The sequence below is a fragment of the Hyla sarda genome, chromosome 3, assembly GCF_029499605.1.
Source record: "Hyla sarda isolate aHylSar1 chromosome 3, aHylSar1.hap1, whole genome shotgun sequence".
NCBI classification, from domain to species: Eukaryota; Metazoa; Chordata; class Amphibia; order Anura; family Hylidae; genus Hyla; species Hyla sarda.
Window position 1 is genome coordinate 331814480 of NC_079191.1, and position 18288 is coordinate 331832767.

Genomic DNA, 18288 nt, shown 5'->3' on the forward strand with positions numbered 1-18288 from the left:
GTCGAGATAGGTCGGGATAGGAGGTCGAGATAGGAGGTCGTGATAGGAGGTCGAGATATGAGGACGGGATATGAGGACAGGAAAGGAGGTCGGGATATGAGGACGGGATATGAGGAAGGGATATGAGGAAGGGATATGAGGAAGGGATATGAGCAAGGGATATGAGGTCGGGATATGAGGTCAAGATAGGAGGACGGGATATAAAAGATGGGTTTTTGTTTCAAGTCCCATGCAATTATATAGGACGTCCAGTACCTTACTCCACAAGCTCCCCTCTGCATCTCCTGGTGAATGGGTCAATCCGTCTTGCAAGCCACACCCCATCTTACAAAGACAGGCCCACATTTTAAGCCCCACCCCTATTATCCTCTACCCTTTTTGTGCATCGGTCTGGCTTGCAAATCACGCCCAGTCCCAAAAAGCCAAGTCCCCTTCTATTTTCATCTTACAATATCTTCATCACAAATCAGTCCCACGTGAGGACAGAATATGAGGACGGGATATGAGGTTGGGATTTAAGGACGGGATATGAGGTTGAGATAGGAGGACGGGAAATGAGGTTGAGATAGGAGGTCAGGATATGAGAACGGGATATGAGGACGGGATATGAGGACGGGATATGAGGACGGGATATGAGGATGGGATGGAGGACGGGATAGGAGGACAGGATAGGAGGACAGCATAGGAGGTCGAGATAGGTCGGGATAGGAGGTCGAGATAGGAGGTCGTGATAGGAGGTCGAGATATGAGGACGGGATATGAGGACAGGAAAGGAGGACGGGATAGGAGGATGGGATAGGAGGACGGGATATGAGGTTGAGATATGGGGTTGGGATATGACAACAATATAGGAGGACGGGATATGAAGTCAAAAGCTTCCTCCAGGAAAAACCAGGCACTGCCGGGTACTCAGCTAGTATTTTTAATAAAATAATAAATTGTAATTTAAGTATTAGTATTTAAACAATATACATTTAAGACAGAAACCATTGTTGCCATATAGTTAATTTCATTTATGACTGCTCAGTACAAAAGATCTGTTATCATGTTGGTACAAAATGCACTGCCCCGTTAACATGTACCTATCATGTTGTGTGGTTTGGCTACAAGTATGCCATCTGTCTTCTTCTTCCAGATATACAGAGTGTACTGCCGCTGGCATTGTGTCAATCTGTGTTTTGCCAATTGCTTAAGAAGCATCTGACAATACTGTTACTGCTGTTTTGAAAATCTTGTTGTGTTACAGATGGCGGCATTTGCATAATGTTCTTTGTAAAATATAAGCCTGTACATGTAAGATAGCCTATTATATATATATATATATATATATTATATATATATATATATATATATATACACACACACTACAGACCAAAAGTTTGGACACACCCTCTCATTCAAAGAGTTTTCTTTATTTTCATGACTATGAATATTGTAGATTCACACTGAAGGCATCAAAACTATGAATTAACACATGTGGAAATATAGACAAAAACAAAAAAGTGTGAAACAGCTAAAAATATGTCATATTCTAGGTGGAAAGTGTCCCCAAGTGCAGTCACAAAAACCATCAAGAGCTACAAAGTAACTGGCTCACATGTGGACCGCCCCAGGAAAGGAAGACCAAGAGTCAACTCTGCTGCGGAGGATAAGTTCATCCGAGTCACCAGCCTCAGAAATCGCAGGTTAACAGCAGCTCAGATTAGAGACCAGGTCAATGCCACACAGAGTTCTAGCAGCAGACACATCTCTAGAACAACGGTTAGGAGGAGACTGTGTGAGGCCTTCATGGTAGAATATCTGCTAGGAAACCACTGCATAGGACAGGCAACAAGCAGAAGAGACTTGTTTGGGCTAAAAGAAAACACAAGGAATGGACATTAGATCAGTGGAAATCTGTCTGATGACTCCAAATTTGAGACCTTTGGTTCCAACCAGAAAAGGTGAACGGATGGACTCCACATGCCTGGTTCCCACCGTGAAGCATGGAGGAGGAGGTATGATGGTGTGGGGGTGCTTTGCTGGTGTCACTGTTGGGGATTTATTCAAAATTGTAGGCATACTGAACCAGCAAGGCTACCACAGCATCTTGCAGTGGCATGCTATTCCATCCGGTCTGCGTTTAGTTGGACCATCATTTAATTTTCAACAGGACAATGACCCCAAACACACTTTCAGGCTGTGTAAGGGCTATTTGACCAAGAAGCTCATCAAGAGAATGCCAAGAGTGTGCAAAGCAGTAATCAAAGCAAAAGGTGGCTACTTTGAAGAACCTAGAACATGACATATTTTCAGTTGTTTCACACTTTTTTGTTATGTCTATAATTCCACGTGTTGCTTCATAGCTTTAATGCCTTCAGTGTGAATCTACAATTTTCATAGTCATGAAAATAAAGAAAACTCTTTGAATGAGAAGGTGTGTCCAAACTTTTGGTCTGTACTGTATATATATATATATATATATACATATATATATATATATATATATATATATATATATACACACACACACACACACAACACTCTAAACTGGAAATGCATCAGAAATGTTTTAATAAAGTTTATGTTAGAGCAGAAGTAGTTAAATAACAGAGCGTGATTTAAAGGTTGATGTTAGAGCAAGATCAATAGAAGTCAATGTAATATCAGCAGGATGATTGTTGGTGCACTCCGGGTAGGGACTTTCCTTATCAAAGTGGCTGAGTTTGGCTGGATTCACATATGTCCAGAATCTGGCATAGCCTAGATGTCGATGCAATAGTTGCCACAACTGATAACAAGTTATCAGTTGTATGGCATCCGGTTCCATTGTTTCTGGACCCCGTCCAACCTGAGACGCTGGATGATTGTGAATTGTCCCATTCAAATGTTTCCCTCTGATGCATGCCGAAGGGAAACTATGCCAGATCCCTGATATATGTGAACCATGCCTTAATGGTTATGTTAAGATCTCTTTCCTTGATCACATCTCAGTAAATAAAGACCAGAAAAACATCTGCAGACAGAAATAGAAGCGGTCCAAAGTCTAAGTTTAAAGCGAGCGGCAGAAGAGCACATTGTTACATTGTAGCTTGATATAAGATTTGGGCTCTGGAAGAGCGGGCGGGGGGGGAGATTTTGGGTCTGGAGGCGGCGTGTGTATGAATGATGTGTATGTACGTATGATATATGAATGATGTGTGTGTATGAATGATAGATGTTGTGTAAGCAAGATGTATGTTTGTATGATGTGTGTAACCTAGAAGGATGTATGTATTATGTGGGGGGATCTGGAGGCGGCGGGTGTATGTAGGATATGTTTTTATGTATGTGTATGTATTATGCATGTGTGGGGTCCGGAGGTGGCGTGTGTATGAATGATGTGTGTGTATGTACTGTATGTATGATGTATGAATGCTGTGTGTGTATAAATGTTAGATGAGCTTAAGCAAGTATATGTATATCTATGATGTGTGGAGATGTGTGTAAGCTAGAATGTATGTATGTATGTATGATGTGTGGAGATGAATTATGCAGAGGGATCTGGAGGCGGTGGATGTATATAAGATATGTGTTTATTATATGATGTATGTGTATGTATGATGTATGTGTATGTATGTATTATGCATGTGTTGGGTGGGCGGAGGTGGCGTGTGTATGAATGGTGCGTGTATGTACTGTATGTATGATGTATGTATGTATGAATAATGTGTGTGTATGAATGATAGATGTGTGTAAGCAAGATGTATGTATAATGTGTGGAGATGTGTGTAAGCTATAAGGATGTATGTATGTATGTATGTATGAAGTGTGGGAGGGTACAGTGTATAGCATGGTTATTTTTGAGGGTTTATATTCAGGGGCACAGTGTGTGGCAGTATTATATTCAGGGGCACAGTGTGTGGCAGGATTATATTCAGGGGGAACAGTAGGTGGCAGTATTATATTCAGGGGGTACAGTAGGTGCAGTATTATATTCAGGGGGAACAGTAGGTGGCAGTATTATATTCAGGGGGTACAGTTGGTGGCAAGATTACATGCAGGAGGTACTGCGGATGGTAGTTTTATATTCAGGGGGTGCAGTGGGTGGCAGTATTATTTTCAAGGGGTACAGTATTTAGCAGAATAAAGTGAGGAGCCTATGATGTCCGGGCATCAGACTCTGCAGAGAAGATGGAGCTGGAAGACGTCTTGACGTCTGGACCAGATGGAGAAGAAAAGACAAGACAACAGAGAAGAAAACGTCACTCAGGCCATTGATATCATTGTGTTTTCTCCTGACTGTCAGAGCTGGAGTCACTTGTAAGAGATGATGTACCCTAATCTGTGGCTCTCCAGCTGTTGCAAAACTACAACTCCTATAATGCCTGAGGCTCTCCAGACATGATGGGAGTTATAGCTTTATAACCGGTGATTGGGTGATTGGTGGGGGTCCCAGCAGTTGGACCCCCACCAGAAAAATGGTCTGCTTATTCTTCAATGCCTGTTTTGTCTGTCTGGCCCTGCCTGTTAGTCACTTATATAGTTGTGTATTCTCCTGACTGTGTCCCATCAGTGCGGTGTTCACTTATATCTTTGTGCGGACGAGTAAGGGGTCGTCCGGGATTGGGGAAGCGGTCATCAAGTGGTAGGGGAGGCCAGGCCAATTTTTCGCACCGGGGCCCTGTGGTTTCTAGCTACGCTAGCAAAACGTGTTACTGCAATCCTTTTCTGTGAGAAATACTTCATTTTCTAGAAAAATTTCAGGGTTGCCAACATTTACGGCCATGACTGTATATGTGATCAAGGAAACAGTTAACAGTGACAAACCCGTCAACTCAACAACTCTGGTCACAGACAGCACAATCAATCGCCTTTGGAACTCAAATAAATAGGTTTTTAGGCTAACATTTATCATTGTCTTTAGACTGTTTTTTGTGTCTAGAAAAGGCACAAAAAAGCACAAGCAGGGTTTATTTGCTCTTTTTTGCACCTTTTAGTTTACACATTTCTGCTGATTTTGAGTTACAATGCACTGATTTTGGCAATACACATGATATGGAAGGGTTTTATGAACTGGGCCTTTTTGTGAAAAGGCGCAAAAAAGGCGCAAAGCCACTGAAAAGTCTCTAAAACGACACCAGCCCAGACTTAGCTTAGGTTTTTGGTGTATGTGAAGAGTGAAATTTCAGAAAATGTGGACCTGCAAAAAATTTATCATGCTCTGTGACCATTTAATAAATTTGGTGTTTCTACACATTACCAGCACACAAAAAAAGGTGTAGAAAAATGCTTCACTTACACCTACAATGATAAATGTCGGCCTTAGTTTATTTAAAGAAGAAGTTTATTAACTGCCATTCATCGTACATCACTGAAAAAAACTAAGGGTTACCAGCAATGGCAGGTTTGTCAGGAAGAGGTCAACTTGACTACATAAAAATAGGGGTGTTTTAGTTATTGTGTCTGACCCATGTATACCTTCTTGTAAGAGTGCATTCATAACAACTCTATTTTTGGTTCATATTAGGCTCTGATCAACTCACCTTTAAAGGATACATTTGGCATTTATACACTGAAGGTGTCAATACATATAGAGAGACATTTATCATTGAGTTTACCCCTTTTTCTTGTGTATTTTTTTGCGCAAAAATTGGCGCAGTGACTTTCATTGCATCTTTTTTGTGCATCTTTTTTTGATAGAATATTTTCCATTGTTCTATGCATGCTTGTGTACTGTAGAAAGAAAAATGCTTTACATACTAATTTACTATTGCGCATTTTTTGTTTAGATATTAAAACTTTGCACAAAGGCAACAGATTTTGCGCAAATATAGAACACCGAGGAGTGCAGGTACCAATGTGTCAAACGGTAGAAGCATAAAGGAATGTCTATATTTGAGCAAAATTTATCAACAAGCTTGCGCACAGTTGATAAATTTTGCACAGACATGCAAAACATAGAAAGCACTGACATGGTTTAAAGGTGTACTCCACCCCTAGACATCTTATCCCCTATCCAAAAGATAGGGGATAAGATGTCTGATCACGGGGGTCCCGCTGCTGGGGACCCCCACGATCACGGCTGCGGCACCCCACTGTCGTCACTGCACAGAGCAAACTCGCTCTGTGCGTGATGATGGGCGATACAGGGTGTGATGTAATGGCTCCGCCCCCTCATGATGTCATGGCATGCCCCCTTAATGCAAGTCTATGGGAGGGGGTGTGAGAGCTGTCATGCCCCTCCCATAGACTTGTATTGAGGGGGCGAAGCATGACATCACATGGGGCCGGAGCACTGATATCACAATGCTCCGGCCCCTGTGTTGCCCGACATTATGCACAGAGCAAGTTCGCTTTGTGCAGTGATGACAGTGGGGTGTTGGAGCTTAGATTGTAGGGGTCACCAGCGGCGGGACCCCTGCGATCAGACATCTTATCCCCTATCTTTTGGATAGGGTATAAGATGTCTAGGGGTGGAGTACCCCTTTAAATGATTTCTACCTCACACAAACATTGATAAATCTCCCCCATAGTGTAATGTCCTTATAGACATATATGGGCCAAAGGTACACTAAAAAGAGGCTGACTGGTTTAAGTCTGCCTATTCTTTATATTTCTGTTTTTGAAAGTAGCTTACCATAGCAGCTTAGAAGATTCCAAGGGAACAGCCAAATAGGTCTCCAGAGTTAATATTTAAAAAAGAAGAGAAAACAATAGGACCATTAGTTCTGCTGATCTTTAAGGGAGGTGATCAATATGTGATTGGAAGGATTCCTACCCATAAACCATGCCAGAGATTTTATTCTTATTAATTCAGTTTATTACGTTGGTGGAAGTTAAAGTATGGGCCAATAGGATACTTTGGGCATACTGTTCCCTATAAACGTTTTGGGTACACAGTGAGAAAACTGCTATAGTATTTTAAAGCAGTGGCAAAAACATAGGGAAAAGGCATGTAGGATTACACGGAAGGCTTTGTATACACGGCCAAGGATAGCAGGAGAGTTCACCATTGTATATCTGGAATCCAAATATATTGCTTTTCTCATGGCATATTCAGTTTGTTGTATGTGGTTTTTGTGTTAGATAAAATATATTTTTATTATCTTAGGCATTTTAAAATGCCATATAAAATGACAATGGAAATTGTATATATTGCGGTTGTGATGAAAATGTGCATTCAAAAGTTTTTCCTGTAATATATTTGTTGACTTTTTATAAAAGCACTGGCATTACTTGCAAAACTTTTTTCTTCTCATGTCGGGAAACAACACAGCCTTATTGATGTGCTTGGATAAAATGACCCTTTTTCTGAAAATCAAGCAATGGCAATTTATCACACTTTAAGACCAAGTAAACAAGTCCAGCACACGGATCCATGCAGCTGCCTCATTAGAACTGTCCTGTTCTTACACAAACAGCTTTAAATAAAGCACAGCTGTTGGCACAGTTTACGTAAATGTGTCCTTTGGCATAATAATAGGGCACTGCACATACAGTTTTCTGATGGGAATGCAATATCATGCCACAAAATGCTACTAGAGCAACAGCACGATTTGATCTAAAGTACAAATCTATGCAAAATTACTGTTCCAGATGTGATGTAAACCCCATATAAATAGCTAAATATTTATTTACTAGTACACACCCTGCAATCAGTTAAACCCATTAGACTAAATAAAATGCATACTTGTCATATTGGTCATGAAACTAATGGTGAGTTAATAGGAACACCTGCTAGAGGAAGCCATATGGAGCATCATAATATGGAACTCCGCACCAGTGGACAAAGCCTATCCATAGTTAACAAGTCCCATGGACTTTTCTTATGAAGCCATTATTTAGTGTAATATACAATTATTCGCTGCTTAAAAAAAGTTAGCACTTACCAACTCATGGTAAGCTAAAGGGGCTATTCAAGTGAAAGGGGTGTCTCACCCTGATGAAGCCAGCATATATATAGTAAAACACATGGTATTCCTTATACATGCTTGAAAAACATGCATTCTTGCTCACTGGTAACTTTTGGCTAGATATAGTGCGATATAGCATTGCCAATAATTTATTTCATCGTTGTGGCTATTGTTTTTTATATGTTGCAATACAACCTCTTCTTTATTTTTTAAGAACATGGTATGTGTCACAAAGGAGGGCAGGGAGGAGTGAGCCCTAAGTTGCCCCTAAAAACCGCTCTCCCTGCCTACTTGTCCATCCCCCCTAAAAAACGGTTTGACAACTTGGAGCCAGCCCCTTGCGCTAAAGAGCATCGGCGTCAAAGTCAAAAAAACAAACAGAACTGTACAAAGTCATGGAACAAGTCAGGAACATAACGGAAATACAATAGCCAACAAACAGATATATAAATACAAACAAGGCAGGAAATAGCACACTAACAGGTCAGGAAATCAAGAGCACTGTTCACACTGAACTCTGAACAAGAAACACACTAGACACCCACTCCAATTATGGAGGGACATCAATACTAATGCCAAATAGGCTCCTAACCAACAGGCACTCACCACCGAGTGATCAGGATACTGGCCTAGGAGGAAACAAAAATCCTAAATACATGAATAAAGACACAAGATTACTCACTCCTAGATAGAGGGATTAGCACAAGGCTCAGAACAGGATTCTATTTTAGGATATCCAGGATCAAACAATAAAAAAACAGGACTGACAAACGCACAGTGTGATACTGATTTTCTACTATACTTTGCGTTACAAAACATATTAACATTGTGACATTTATTATTTCTCTACTACAGAGTTTTTTTTTACTCTATATTATGTGATTATCTATTTGGTTTTAATTACTGAAAATTAATAATGAAATTAATTACACCTTACCTTATTAAAAGATTATTGTTTTTTAAGTAGAACTTTACATTTGCAGGCCTGCACACTGAATATTGTACTGGATTAGGATGCAATGTTAGTGCATGTAAAGACTGCACTTGTACTGCTATTAGACTATACAATTCTACCCACACAGAGGACGTAACCAGGAAGGATACAAATGTATAGTAGCAATACACATAAGAAAGCCCGATTCCTGCAACTTGAATCTATGTCTGGGCCTGAGCAGACATTGACCCGATATGTCAATACTGTCTCTTTACGCCCACTGCTGAAGGAACCCCCTCCCTGGCCGGGGGGAGGGGGTTCCTCCCCCTACATAAATTCGCCATTCAGGTTTGGAGAGGGACAAAGTTGTTATACACATATAATGAGGTTCCTTCAGATCTCCATTTGTGGCACAACCTTAACTTCCCACAATTGTTGGGACCCTTGGACTCTCAATTCTGGAGTGAGATCATTGGAACATGTCTTATTTTGACAATGTCCTTAGGTCATTTCTCCAACTTCAGACAAAATTTGGTCTTCCAAAAAAGCCTTTTTTTTTTAACTACCTACAACTACGCCATGCCCTACAAAGACAAGTCTCAGAGGGGGGACCACAGATCTCCGCCTACCTGCTCATTGGGGTGATAAAATCTTGTGTCCATTCTCTACACTCACCTCATCCAGGTGAAAATTTTCCACCTCCTTACTGGCTGAACGGTATTGGCAGTCCCACATACCCACAATGTCTAATGAGGAGTGGAAGGAAGGGTATTGTCCTCTCACACCCTAGTTTCCCCAGCTGCCAACAATAACCTGATTCAGTTATACATTATTCATTATAGTTATATTACCCCTATCACACTTCAAAAGATGGGGTACTCTGTCTCAGATGCATGCCAAAGATGTTATGCCCCTAGGGCAGATTTATGGCACCTTATTTGGACGTGCCCCTATGTTGTGTCCTTTTGAAACAAGGTTCTAACGCTTCTCTCTACACTGGTGGTTCTCCTGACACTCCTTGATGTTCCTACAATAACCAGTATGGCCCTCATCCACCTGTACCCTAGTTATCTGATCGCTTTAAAATTTCCCTTCCAGATGTTCCCGTCTGGCAGCAGTATTTCCCTTTAACAAATCTTTGAACTCTTCATAGTCCTTGGATTCTATTGGACAATCAGGAGGTTCATGAAGATGGAAGCTTGGATTGCGCTGCTGAGGGACCGATGTACAAAGGCACAGCATCAGGAGGTGTGGAGGATGTTTTTTATTCATGCAACGCTGTGCCTTTGTACATCAGTACCTCGGCAACGCGATCCAAGCTTTCGTCTTCCTGAACCTCCTGATTGTCTTCTATCACGCTGATGGTCTCGGCGTGGGAAGCCGCAGTAGCTGTTTTTTTTTATGTTCTTGTAAGTGTTGTGCCTGGATTCTGAACAACCCGTCCAGGTGAGCGAGTCTTTGATCAAGCTCCTAACACAACTCACTCTGGTGATCCCACACAAGGAAGCTCTTTGTGTTTTATGTCTTTTGGATTGTATTGGTAATGGTCTTACATATTACCATGACCATACATATTACATGGTTGTCAGGTCCCATCAAAATTGGTGACCTCAGATTACATTTATTTAATGTGCATGGTGGTTAGAAACAAATAAAAATTTGCAAGGATATATTAAAAATAATCTGATACCTGAAATTGTGGCTTGAGCAAGATGCCTACTACTTACACTCTTGAAGAGATTGCTGAAGGGGGTTTGATAACTCTGAAGGGGGTCGTGCAGAATGACTGGCAGACCTGTTTTTCTCTTTGTCTCCTTTCTTTTTCCCACCATCCTTTGAGTCTGCTTTTTCTGAGTAAAAAAAAAAAAAAGTTAGTTAGGTACGAGCTAAAGTTGTAAAAAGAATCATACTAAATTTAAGAAGTAAATGAGTAATTTAAATACAAAAAGTTCTAACTTTAGACAGAGACATGTAAAAAATTGGTGGAATATATTATCAGGATAGGCCATTAATATTTGACAGATTTGGATCCAACATCAAAAACCCACTGATCAGCTGTTTTCCAAAGTAGCGGCACCCGCAACACACAGTGAAGAAAGCTGGAGACAGATGGTTCTATATATTGTGCAGTGGCCGTGCTAGGTTACTGCAGCTCAGCTCCCATTGACAAGGACCATTGACACCTGGACTGAGGCTGGGTTCATACCACGTTTTTGCAATGCAGTTCTCGTATACGTTTTCAATTTGAAAACTGTATGGAACTGTATTGAAAACTGTATGCATTGACTCTCCATTGAAAACCATATGCAAAATGATGCATCCAGTTGTGTCCGTTTTGCATCTTGTACGGTTCTGTCCGTTTTTTTTCTCATGCCCAAAACCGTAGCCTACCACTGTTTTTGGTCCAGGGGAAAAACCGTATTGAAACCGCATATGTTTTTTTAAACATGGGAGTCAATGGGAACGGTACAGAACCGTATGTGCGTACGGTTCCATTCGGTTTGCACCATACGGTTTTAGATTTTGCACACTGAAAGTTTTTTTCTTGGAATTCATTCAAACAAGTGAAACTTTAATCATAATGGAGTGAAAAGTTAAAAATGCTTTTTTTCTTAAAAAATGGATGCAACTGGACATTGTTTTTCAAACTGTATACGGGTTAAAATTTATACACATGTTTTGATAGTTTAGTCTGGTTTTAAGGAATCCATTTTTCATCAAAAACCTTTATACTGGAACTGTATTGCAAAAACATGCTGTGAATCCAACATGGCCACTACACACTAAGCACCTCTAACAAACAGATTATCAGCAAGGATGTCAGTTGTCGGCCCCCCTGCCGATCAGATACCGATCGCCTGTCCTGAGGATAATCAATAAAAAAGTCCAGGAAAACTTTTGTAATCTTACCATTTTAAAATACAGTAACAACAGTATTTACCGTAACTATAGTTATCTTAATATATAGGGTGAAAGTTTAGTGTGCCTATCATTTTGCAAACAACTAGAAAGAAGACAGGAAAAGAGCCATATTATTCAAAGGCGTCTTCTCTCTTTTTCAGAAGAAACAAATGGCTGCAATTAAATAGCACACAGCTCACTGCACTTTTTAGTTTTTCTACTTCAAGTGTCTAAACGCAATATTCTTGACACCTGCCCCGAGTGTCTTATTTAAAATAAGATATCAATCCTGCAATGTCAAGGCTTTCATTAGCCTAAAGAGCATTTAACCAACAGCTTCAATTAGCAGGAAAAGCCAAGTGCATGTAACGTCTCCTCTCCAATTAAATTACACAAAAAATGGCTGGGAACATTTTCAGGACAGCAAGATACAAATTCTTTACCCTGTGCATAAACACTAAACAAAAATATGAAAGCAATGTAACCTTTGCTGTTCTTTTCGGAGGGTTTAATAATGATGGGTACAGGGATTTCCAGTTTAACATCTGCCAGCTTATTGTCTCTGGATTTGTCTTCTGCTCTGATAAGTTTGGATTCATCTTTTTCATCGTTAGGTAACTTGAACTCAGGAACTATTCTTTTTAACAGCTCCCACACTTCATTGAGACTGTCATTTCTGGAACATTGGAAATATTACAGGTTAGAGAAAATCACAGCAAGAGGATTTATTTATACTTTATTAAAGTAATTGAGGCCTTGCTTACGCAAACATTTCAGCTTTACATTTTTTATGCATATTGCATAAAGGAATCAATTTATCGTTTATATTCATAAGTTAGAAACGGTTTACAAAATACTAATTCCGGCACTCAGCTTTTCCTCAGGAAAACAGCTACTTTAAAAACTTGAAAAATGGTTAAAAAGTTAATTCACAGGTTTAAAGATGAAAATATTTATGTAAAATGTATGTAAATTAGGCAAAATTTACCCCTCCAATTTCCTAAACATTTACTTACTGTAGTGGTATAACCTCTGGTAACCATCCAGTTAGCGCATGCAGTACAGTAAACTCTCCAAGCTCCCGTTTTGCAAATCCATTGGTACTAATTAAAAAAAAAAAAACTTACAATCAAAAATCTTGTTTTAGCATGGTACTCCATCTATATTAAGCATATTTTAAGGTGCATTCACATCTTGTTTTGCACATCCGGCAGCCGGATACGATGGAAGAAATTTTAAACCGCCTCCTGCCGTATCTGTGCCATAACCCATTCATTTCGACCATCTTTTGAACAGGACTGAAAACTGTCATCTGCTGCAGTTTTCAGTCAGTTGCAAAACAATAGATTTGGTCGGAAAGTAAGCCAGCTGGGGTCACAAGCTGACTCTGGCCAAGTCAGTGAAATGAATGGGGAACGGCATGGATACAGCAAGAGGAGTTTTTGAAATTTTCTTGTCGTATCCGCCTGCTAGATGTAAAAAAAGAGGTGTGAATGCATACTTACAGGGGTGAACTATTGCTGAAAATATTCATTAAAATGAGGTGCCATTGTATAATGTTTGCTCTCTCCAATCAATAAAAATGTATAGAAAACTAATTGCATACATATATATTGACTAGTTGACTCTAGCTTCAGAATGGCTGATAATGGGTGTTAGTTCCTGTCCTCAGTTAAAGAAGAAACTAGCTGGAGTAAAACCTGATGTTCTGACAATAAGGGTGCATTCAATGATGTATCTGGTTGTCAGATACAAAACCGTGGTCTTTTATAAGATTGTAGTCAATGCAAAAACGCATTAAATTCATATGGTTTTGACAGTGTTTTTTTATATGTTTTTTCGGGAGAAAAACTAATAGAAAAACATATGGCAAAATCGTGATGTGAACGTAGCCTAAAACAGGTTTACCTGCAGGTTTTATTATCTGAGTGAATTGCCAGTTAAATTTCTGGATTTCTAGTAGAATGAATGTCTGCACTTTAGAAAAGCTTTGACTAGATGATAGTAAACGAACCTAAAGATAACTACCGCTTATTGTCTGAAAGACATTGATGGGAAACCTACATGAATGTACAAAAATGTAAATGAGCACATGAAATCGTAGTAGCAAATCTCACAGCAGATTCTAAGAGATATTCTAACATGACTAACATAACAATTTTCTAACATGACTAATCTGTTTTAGCTTCAGTACATCTGCTGCAGGTGAACAGCTGACAATGTAGTTGTGAAGAGAACTATGATTTCCAAGGCAATTGCTATTTTTTGTCCACATAGTGGACACAGATCGGTCCTAGTCAGTCAGTTGTATGTTCAATACACCAAAAAAAATCCTTAGGGTAAAGTCAGGCTGGGTTCACATATATCAGGTGTCTGGCAAAGTTTTCCTCCGGTGTGCACTGGAGGGAAACTAATGCTAGAACTGATCCCATTCATTTGAATGGAACAGTTCATAATCATCCAATGTCTCAATTTTGACGCCGGATGGTTGGACACGTCAGAAAGCACTGAACAGGGGAACGCAGAAACAATGGCTGCCTGATGCAATACAACTGATGACAACTTGTCATCAGTTGTGGCATCAGTTGCGTCTAGATCTAGGCTGAGTTCACCTATGCTGGATGCCGGACATATATGAACCCAGCATCACACATGCCATATTTTGCTGTGTATTTCCTGTAGCTGATTTTGCTACCCATTAAGTTGAATAGGTAGGAAAATACACACCACCAAATATGCAGAAAAATAGACAGCAAAATAAGGCATGTGTGACCCTAGCCTCAAAGGAAAAAAAATATACATAGAGATTTAGATATAGATTTTTGCATCCCATAAAGAGCATCAGGATCCTTACATTACAATGATGTGTAAGCGCCAATATGGCTTGAGCAGACCTGCAGCTCTACCCTTCTTTGTTTACAATTCACTGTGGTGTAAGTCCGTATGCCATCGCCCGAATATGATTGGCTACTTGTAATATGCACAGATGTGTACCCTCTTACTTCCGTAGGATGTTTTAAGTGATTTTAACTTTATTATGCACTTGTGCGCACTTTTAAACACACAAATATATATATATATATATATATATATATATATATATATTTATTTAACTGTTGGAGTGTTTTTAAGGTCCATGGTATTTTTTTCAATGCTGCTTTTACTGTTTTTCTCCCATTTTATTGCTACAGAAAAAATGCCACCAAAAACACAAGTACTAAAACACACTATTGAGAAATAATGCCAAATTGTTGACAAAATGCCAGAAAATAAACTAATGTAACTTAGAAAATGCTGGATCTTTCACACATACTCTACACTTGCAAGCTTAATTATAGCTTTGGACAGCAGCATTGGCCATAATTCAGCTTCACAAGTAGTTGCTGGAAGAAGTAACTTGTCATCTTCGTTGAACGGCAGAGTATCATCCACAACAACTTTTCTCCAGCATCCCTGAGAATAAAGCAGAAAAATCACAATAATGAAATCCCTGTGCAAGAATAGAAACTATGATTCAGAGCAAGTTATCCTTCTCTCCTACACAAAACACTTCCTTTGTTTTCCTGCTGTGGGCCACGAAAAATTATTGAAGGCTTAAATGAAGAGAAGGCACCAAGATTGTAGCTTAAGCACCACGCACGCATGCTTTATGTGACAGCCACTTATAATCTGTCCTAATTTGGGAACCGCTCACGTCACGTCCGACTTTGTTTCTCGAACTTCTGTATATATAAATATCATTGCCAAGTGAAGCCGCAACATACCATTTATTCTAAACAATTGCACTAAAGCTTTAATTTGTCTCTCAAACACATCTGCAAAATGTATCATTAAAATGGGGGATTCACAAATTAAATATGGTATGCAAATGCAGAAACAGAACCTCACAAAAAAAAACTAAACAATAACATCATGCAACTGAAGTGGGTGGAAGTGACAATCTACTATAGCTGCTACAAATAGGACACTGCATGGCTGAATTGCAGCTTTTTGCCTAACCTCCCCAAATCAATAAAGTTTATGGTCCCCAGTAGATTGAACAAGTAGAAACTTCAACTTGTTACACACAAACAAGCCCTCACACAGCAACACTAATATGAGTACATGAAAAAAGAAGTTTCTTAGGAGTATAAAAGGTAAAGGAAAGTACTTCCGGTAACTGGTAAATACTGCACACAGTAACAAAAAAGGGTTACTGCAACATTTGGAATCAAAGTCAGATTCTTTAGAGGTATGTGTAGACAGGCAACAAACCTTACCCTACTGTTGCCCTGTGCTGTGGTTATCTCTGAACTGCAGTCGGGGTGTGTGATGAAGCTCCCATTGATTTTAATAAAGCCTCTAAAGCAGTGACAGCCAGGAAACTATATGTATGACTGATCCCACTCATTTGAATGGGACAGTTTCCATTCATCCGCCATCTCAAGTTGGATGCCGGATGGTGGGACATGCCACATGGGTGTCAAGCAGGGGAGCAGATCTTGCTGTATTCCCCTATCTGTCATGTACACCTAATGAATGCCGGATTCTTAACAACTGATGCCAACTCATGCACTTTTGCCCTCAGTTGTGGTATCAGTTGCGGTGAGTATTAGGCTGGGTTCCAGACATATGTGAACCCAGCCTAAGATCCGGTGCTCCTGTTTAAAAGGTAAAGCTAAGAAAAGTTTGACTTTTAGAGGATGTTTATGTTCCTGGTTTAAAGATAAGCAGATATGGTTAATAGTGAAGACAATTTTGTAATGTTTTGTTTAATCAAATCTACATAAAACTTGGCATAGAGCCTTCTTTGTGTAAGGAGAATATAAAAACATATTTGAGGAATACAATAAACAGAAATCATATGTTCATAGATTACCATGTGTATTTGTGACTGATATACCTAAAAAGCTTGCACCTGATATTGATTTGGACCCACAGGTCATAGGGAAATTGGGTACAGCATATATCAAGATCTCTCACGCTATATAAGCATATGAGTGATTTTAGTAGATAATATTAAATGGTTACTGTAATCCGAAAAAAAAAATTGACATGTTGCTCATACAAGTCACAAGTTTTGTTTGAACCTGGTCTCACTCCTGAGACTGGCTGCAATCACTAGTTATGCAGTGGGGCAAAAAGTATTTAGTCAGCCACCAATTGTGCAAGTTCTCCCACTTAAAAAGATAAGAGGCCTGTCATTTTCATCATAGGTATACCTCAACTATGAGAGACATATTGAGATAAAAAAATCATAAATTCCCAGTCGGATTTTTAAAGAATTTATTTGCAAATTATGGTGGAAAATAAGTATTTGGTCACCTACAAACAAGCAAGATTTCTGGCTCTCACAGACCTGTAACTCCTTCTTTAAGAGTCTCCTTTGTCCTCCACTCATTACCTGTATTAATGGTCCCTGGTTTAACTTGTTATCAGTATAAAAGACACCTGTCCACAACCTCAAACAGTCACACTCCAAACTCCACTATAGCCAAGACCAAAGAGCTGTCAAGGACACCAGAAACAAAATTGTAGACCTGCACCAGGCTAGGAAGACTAAATCTGCAATAAACAAGCAGCTTGGTCTGAAAAAATCAACTGACAGAGCAATTATGAAAAAATTTAAGACATACAAGACCACTGATAATCTCCCTCGATCTGGGGCTCCCCATGATGATCTCACCCTATGGTGTCAAAATGGTTGCAAGAAGGGTGAGCAAAAATCCCAGAACCACATGGAGGGGACCTAGTTGTTACGCCGAGCACTCCGTGTCCCTGCTCCTCCCCGGAGCGCTCGCGGCGTTCCTCTCTCTGCAGCGCCCCGGTCAGACCCGCTGACCGGGAGCGCTGCACTGACACTGCCGGCGGGGATGCGATTCACATAGCGGGACGCACCCGTTTGCGAATCGCATCCCAAGTCACTCACCTGTCCTGGCCCCCGGCTGTCATGTCCTGGCGCGTGCGGCTCCGCTCCTTAGGGCGCGCGCGCGCCAGCTCTCTAAGATTTAAAGGGCCAGTGCACCAATGATTGGTGCCTGGCCCAATCAGGCTAATTAGCTTCCACCTGCTTCCTGGCTATATTACCTCACTTCCCCTGCACTTCCCTGTCGGATCTTGTTGCCTTGTGCCAGTGAAAGCGTTTAGTGTTGTCCAAAGCCTGTGTTCCAGATCTCCTGCTATCCTTATTGACTACGAACCTTGCCGCCTGCCCCGACCTTCTGCTACGTCTGACCTTGCCTCTGCCTAGTCCTTCTGTCCCGCGCTTATCTCAGCAGTCAGAGAGGTTGAGCCGTTGCCGGTGGATACGACCTGGTTGCTACCGCCGCTGCAAGACCATCCCACTTTGCAGCGGGCTCTGGTGAAAACCAGTAGCAACTTAGAACCGGTCCACCGACACGGTCCACGCCAATCCCTCTCTGGCACAGAGGATCCACCTCCAGCCAGCCAAATCATGACAGTAGATCCGGCCATGGATCCCGCTGAGGTGCCGCTGCCAAGTCTCGCTGACCTACCAACGGTGGTCGCCCAGCAATCGCAGCAAATTGCCCAACAAGGACAGCAGCTGTCGCAGTTGACCGCCACGTTACAGCAACTTCT

General features: G+C 40.5%; 1 protein-coding gene across 8 annotated transcripts in view; it reads right to left on the reverse strand.

Moving 5' to 3' along the window:
* Nucleotides 1–18288, reverse strand: part of ADGB (androglobin) — a 231417-nt gene that overhangs the window by 160216 nt on the left and 52913 nt on the right. For 7 of the 8 annotated variants that reach the window (XR_008891477.1, XR_008891478.1, XM_056567311.1 and 4 more), the window contains exons 6-9: nt 15023–15162; nt 12726–12812; nt 12195–12385; nt 10536–10658 (exon numbers count right to left, since the gene is read on the reverse strand). Coding sequence is in view for 6 of the 8 variants with exons in the window: in XM_056567311.1 (XP_056423286.1) it covers nt 10536–10658; nt 12195–12385; nt 12726–12812; nt 15023–15162 (541 nt within the window). In the remaining 2 variants the exon portion in view is untranslated. Of the gene's footprint in view, nt 1–10498; nt 10659–12194; nt 12386–12725; nt 12813–15022; nt 15163–18288 lie in introns of those variants that run through there. The other variant, XM_056567313.1, reaches the window with a different exon arrangement.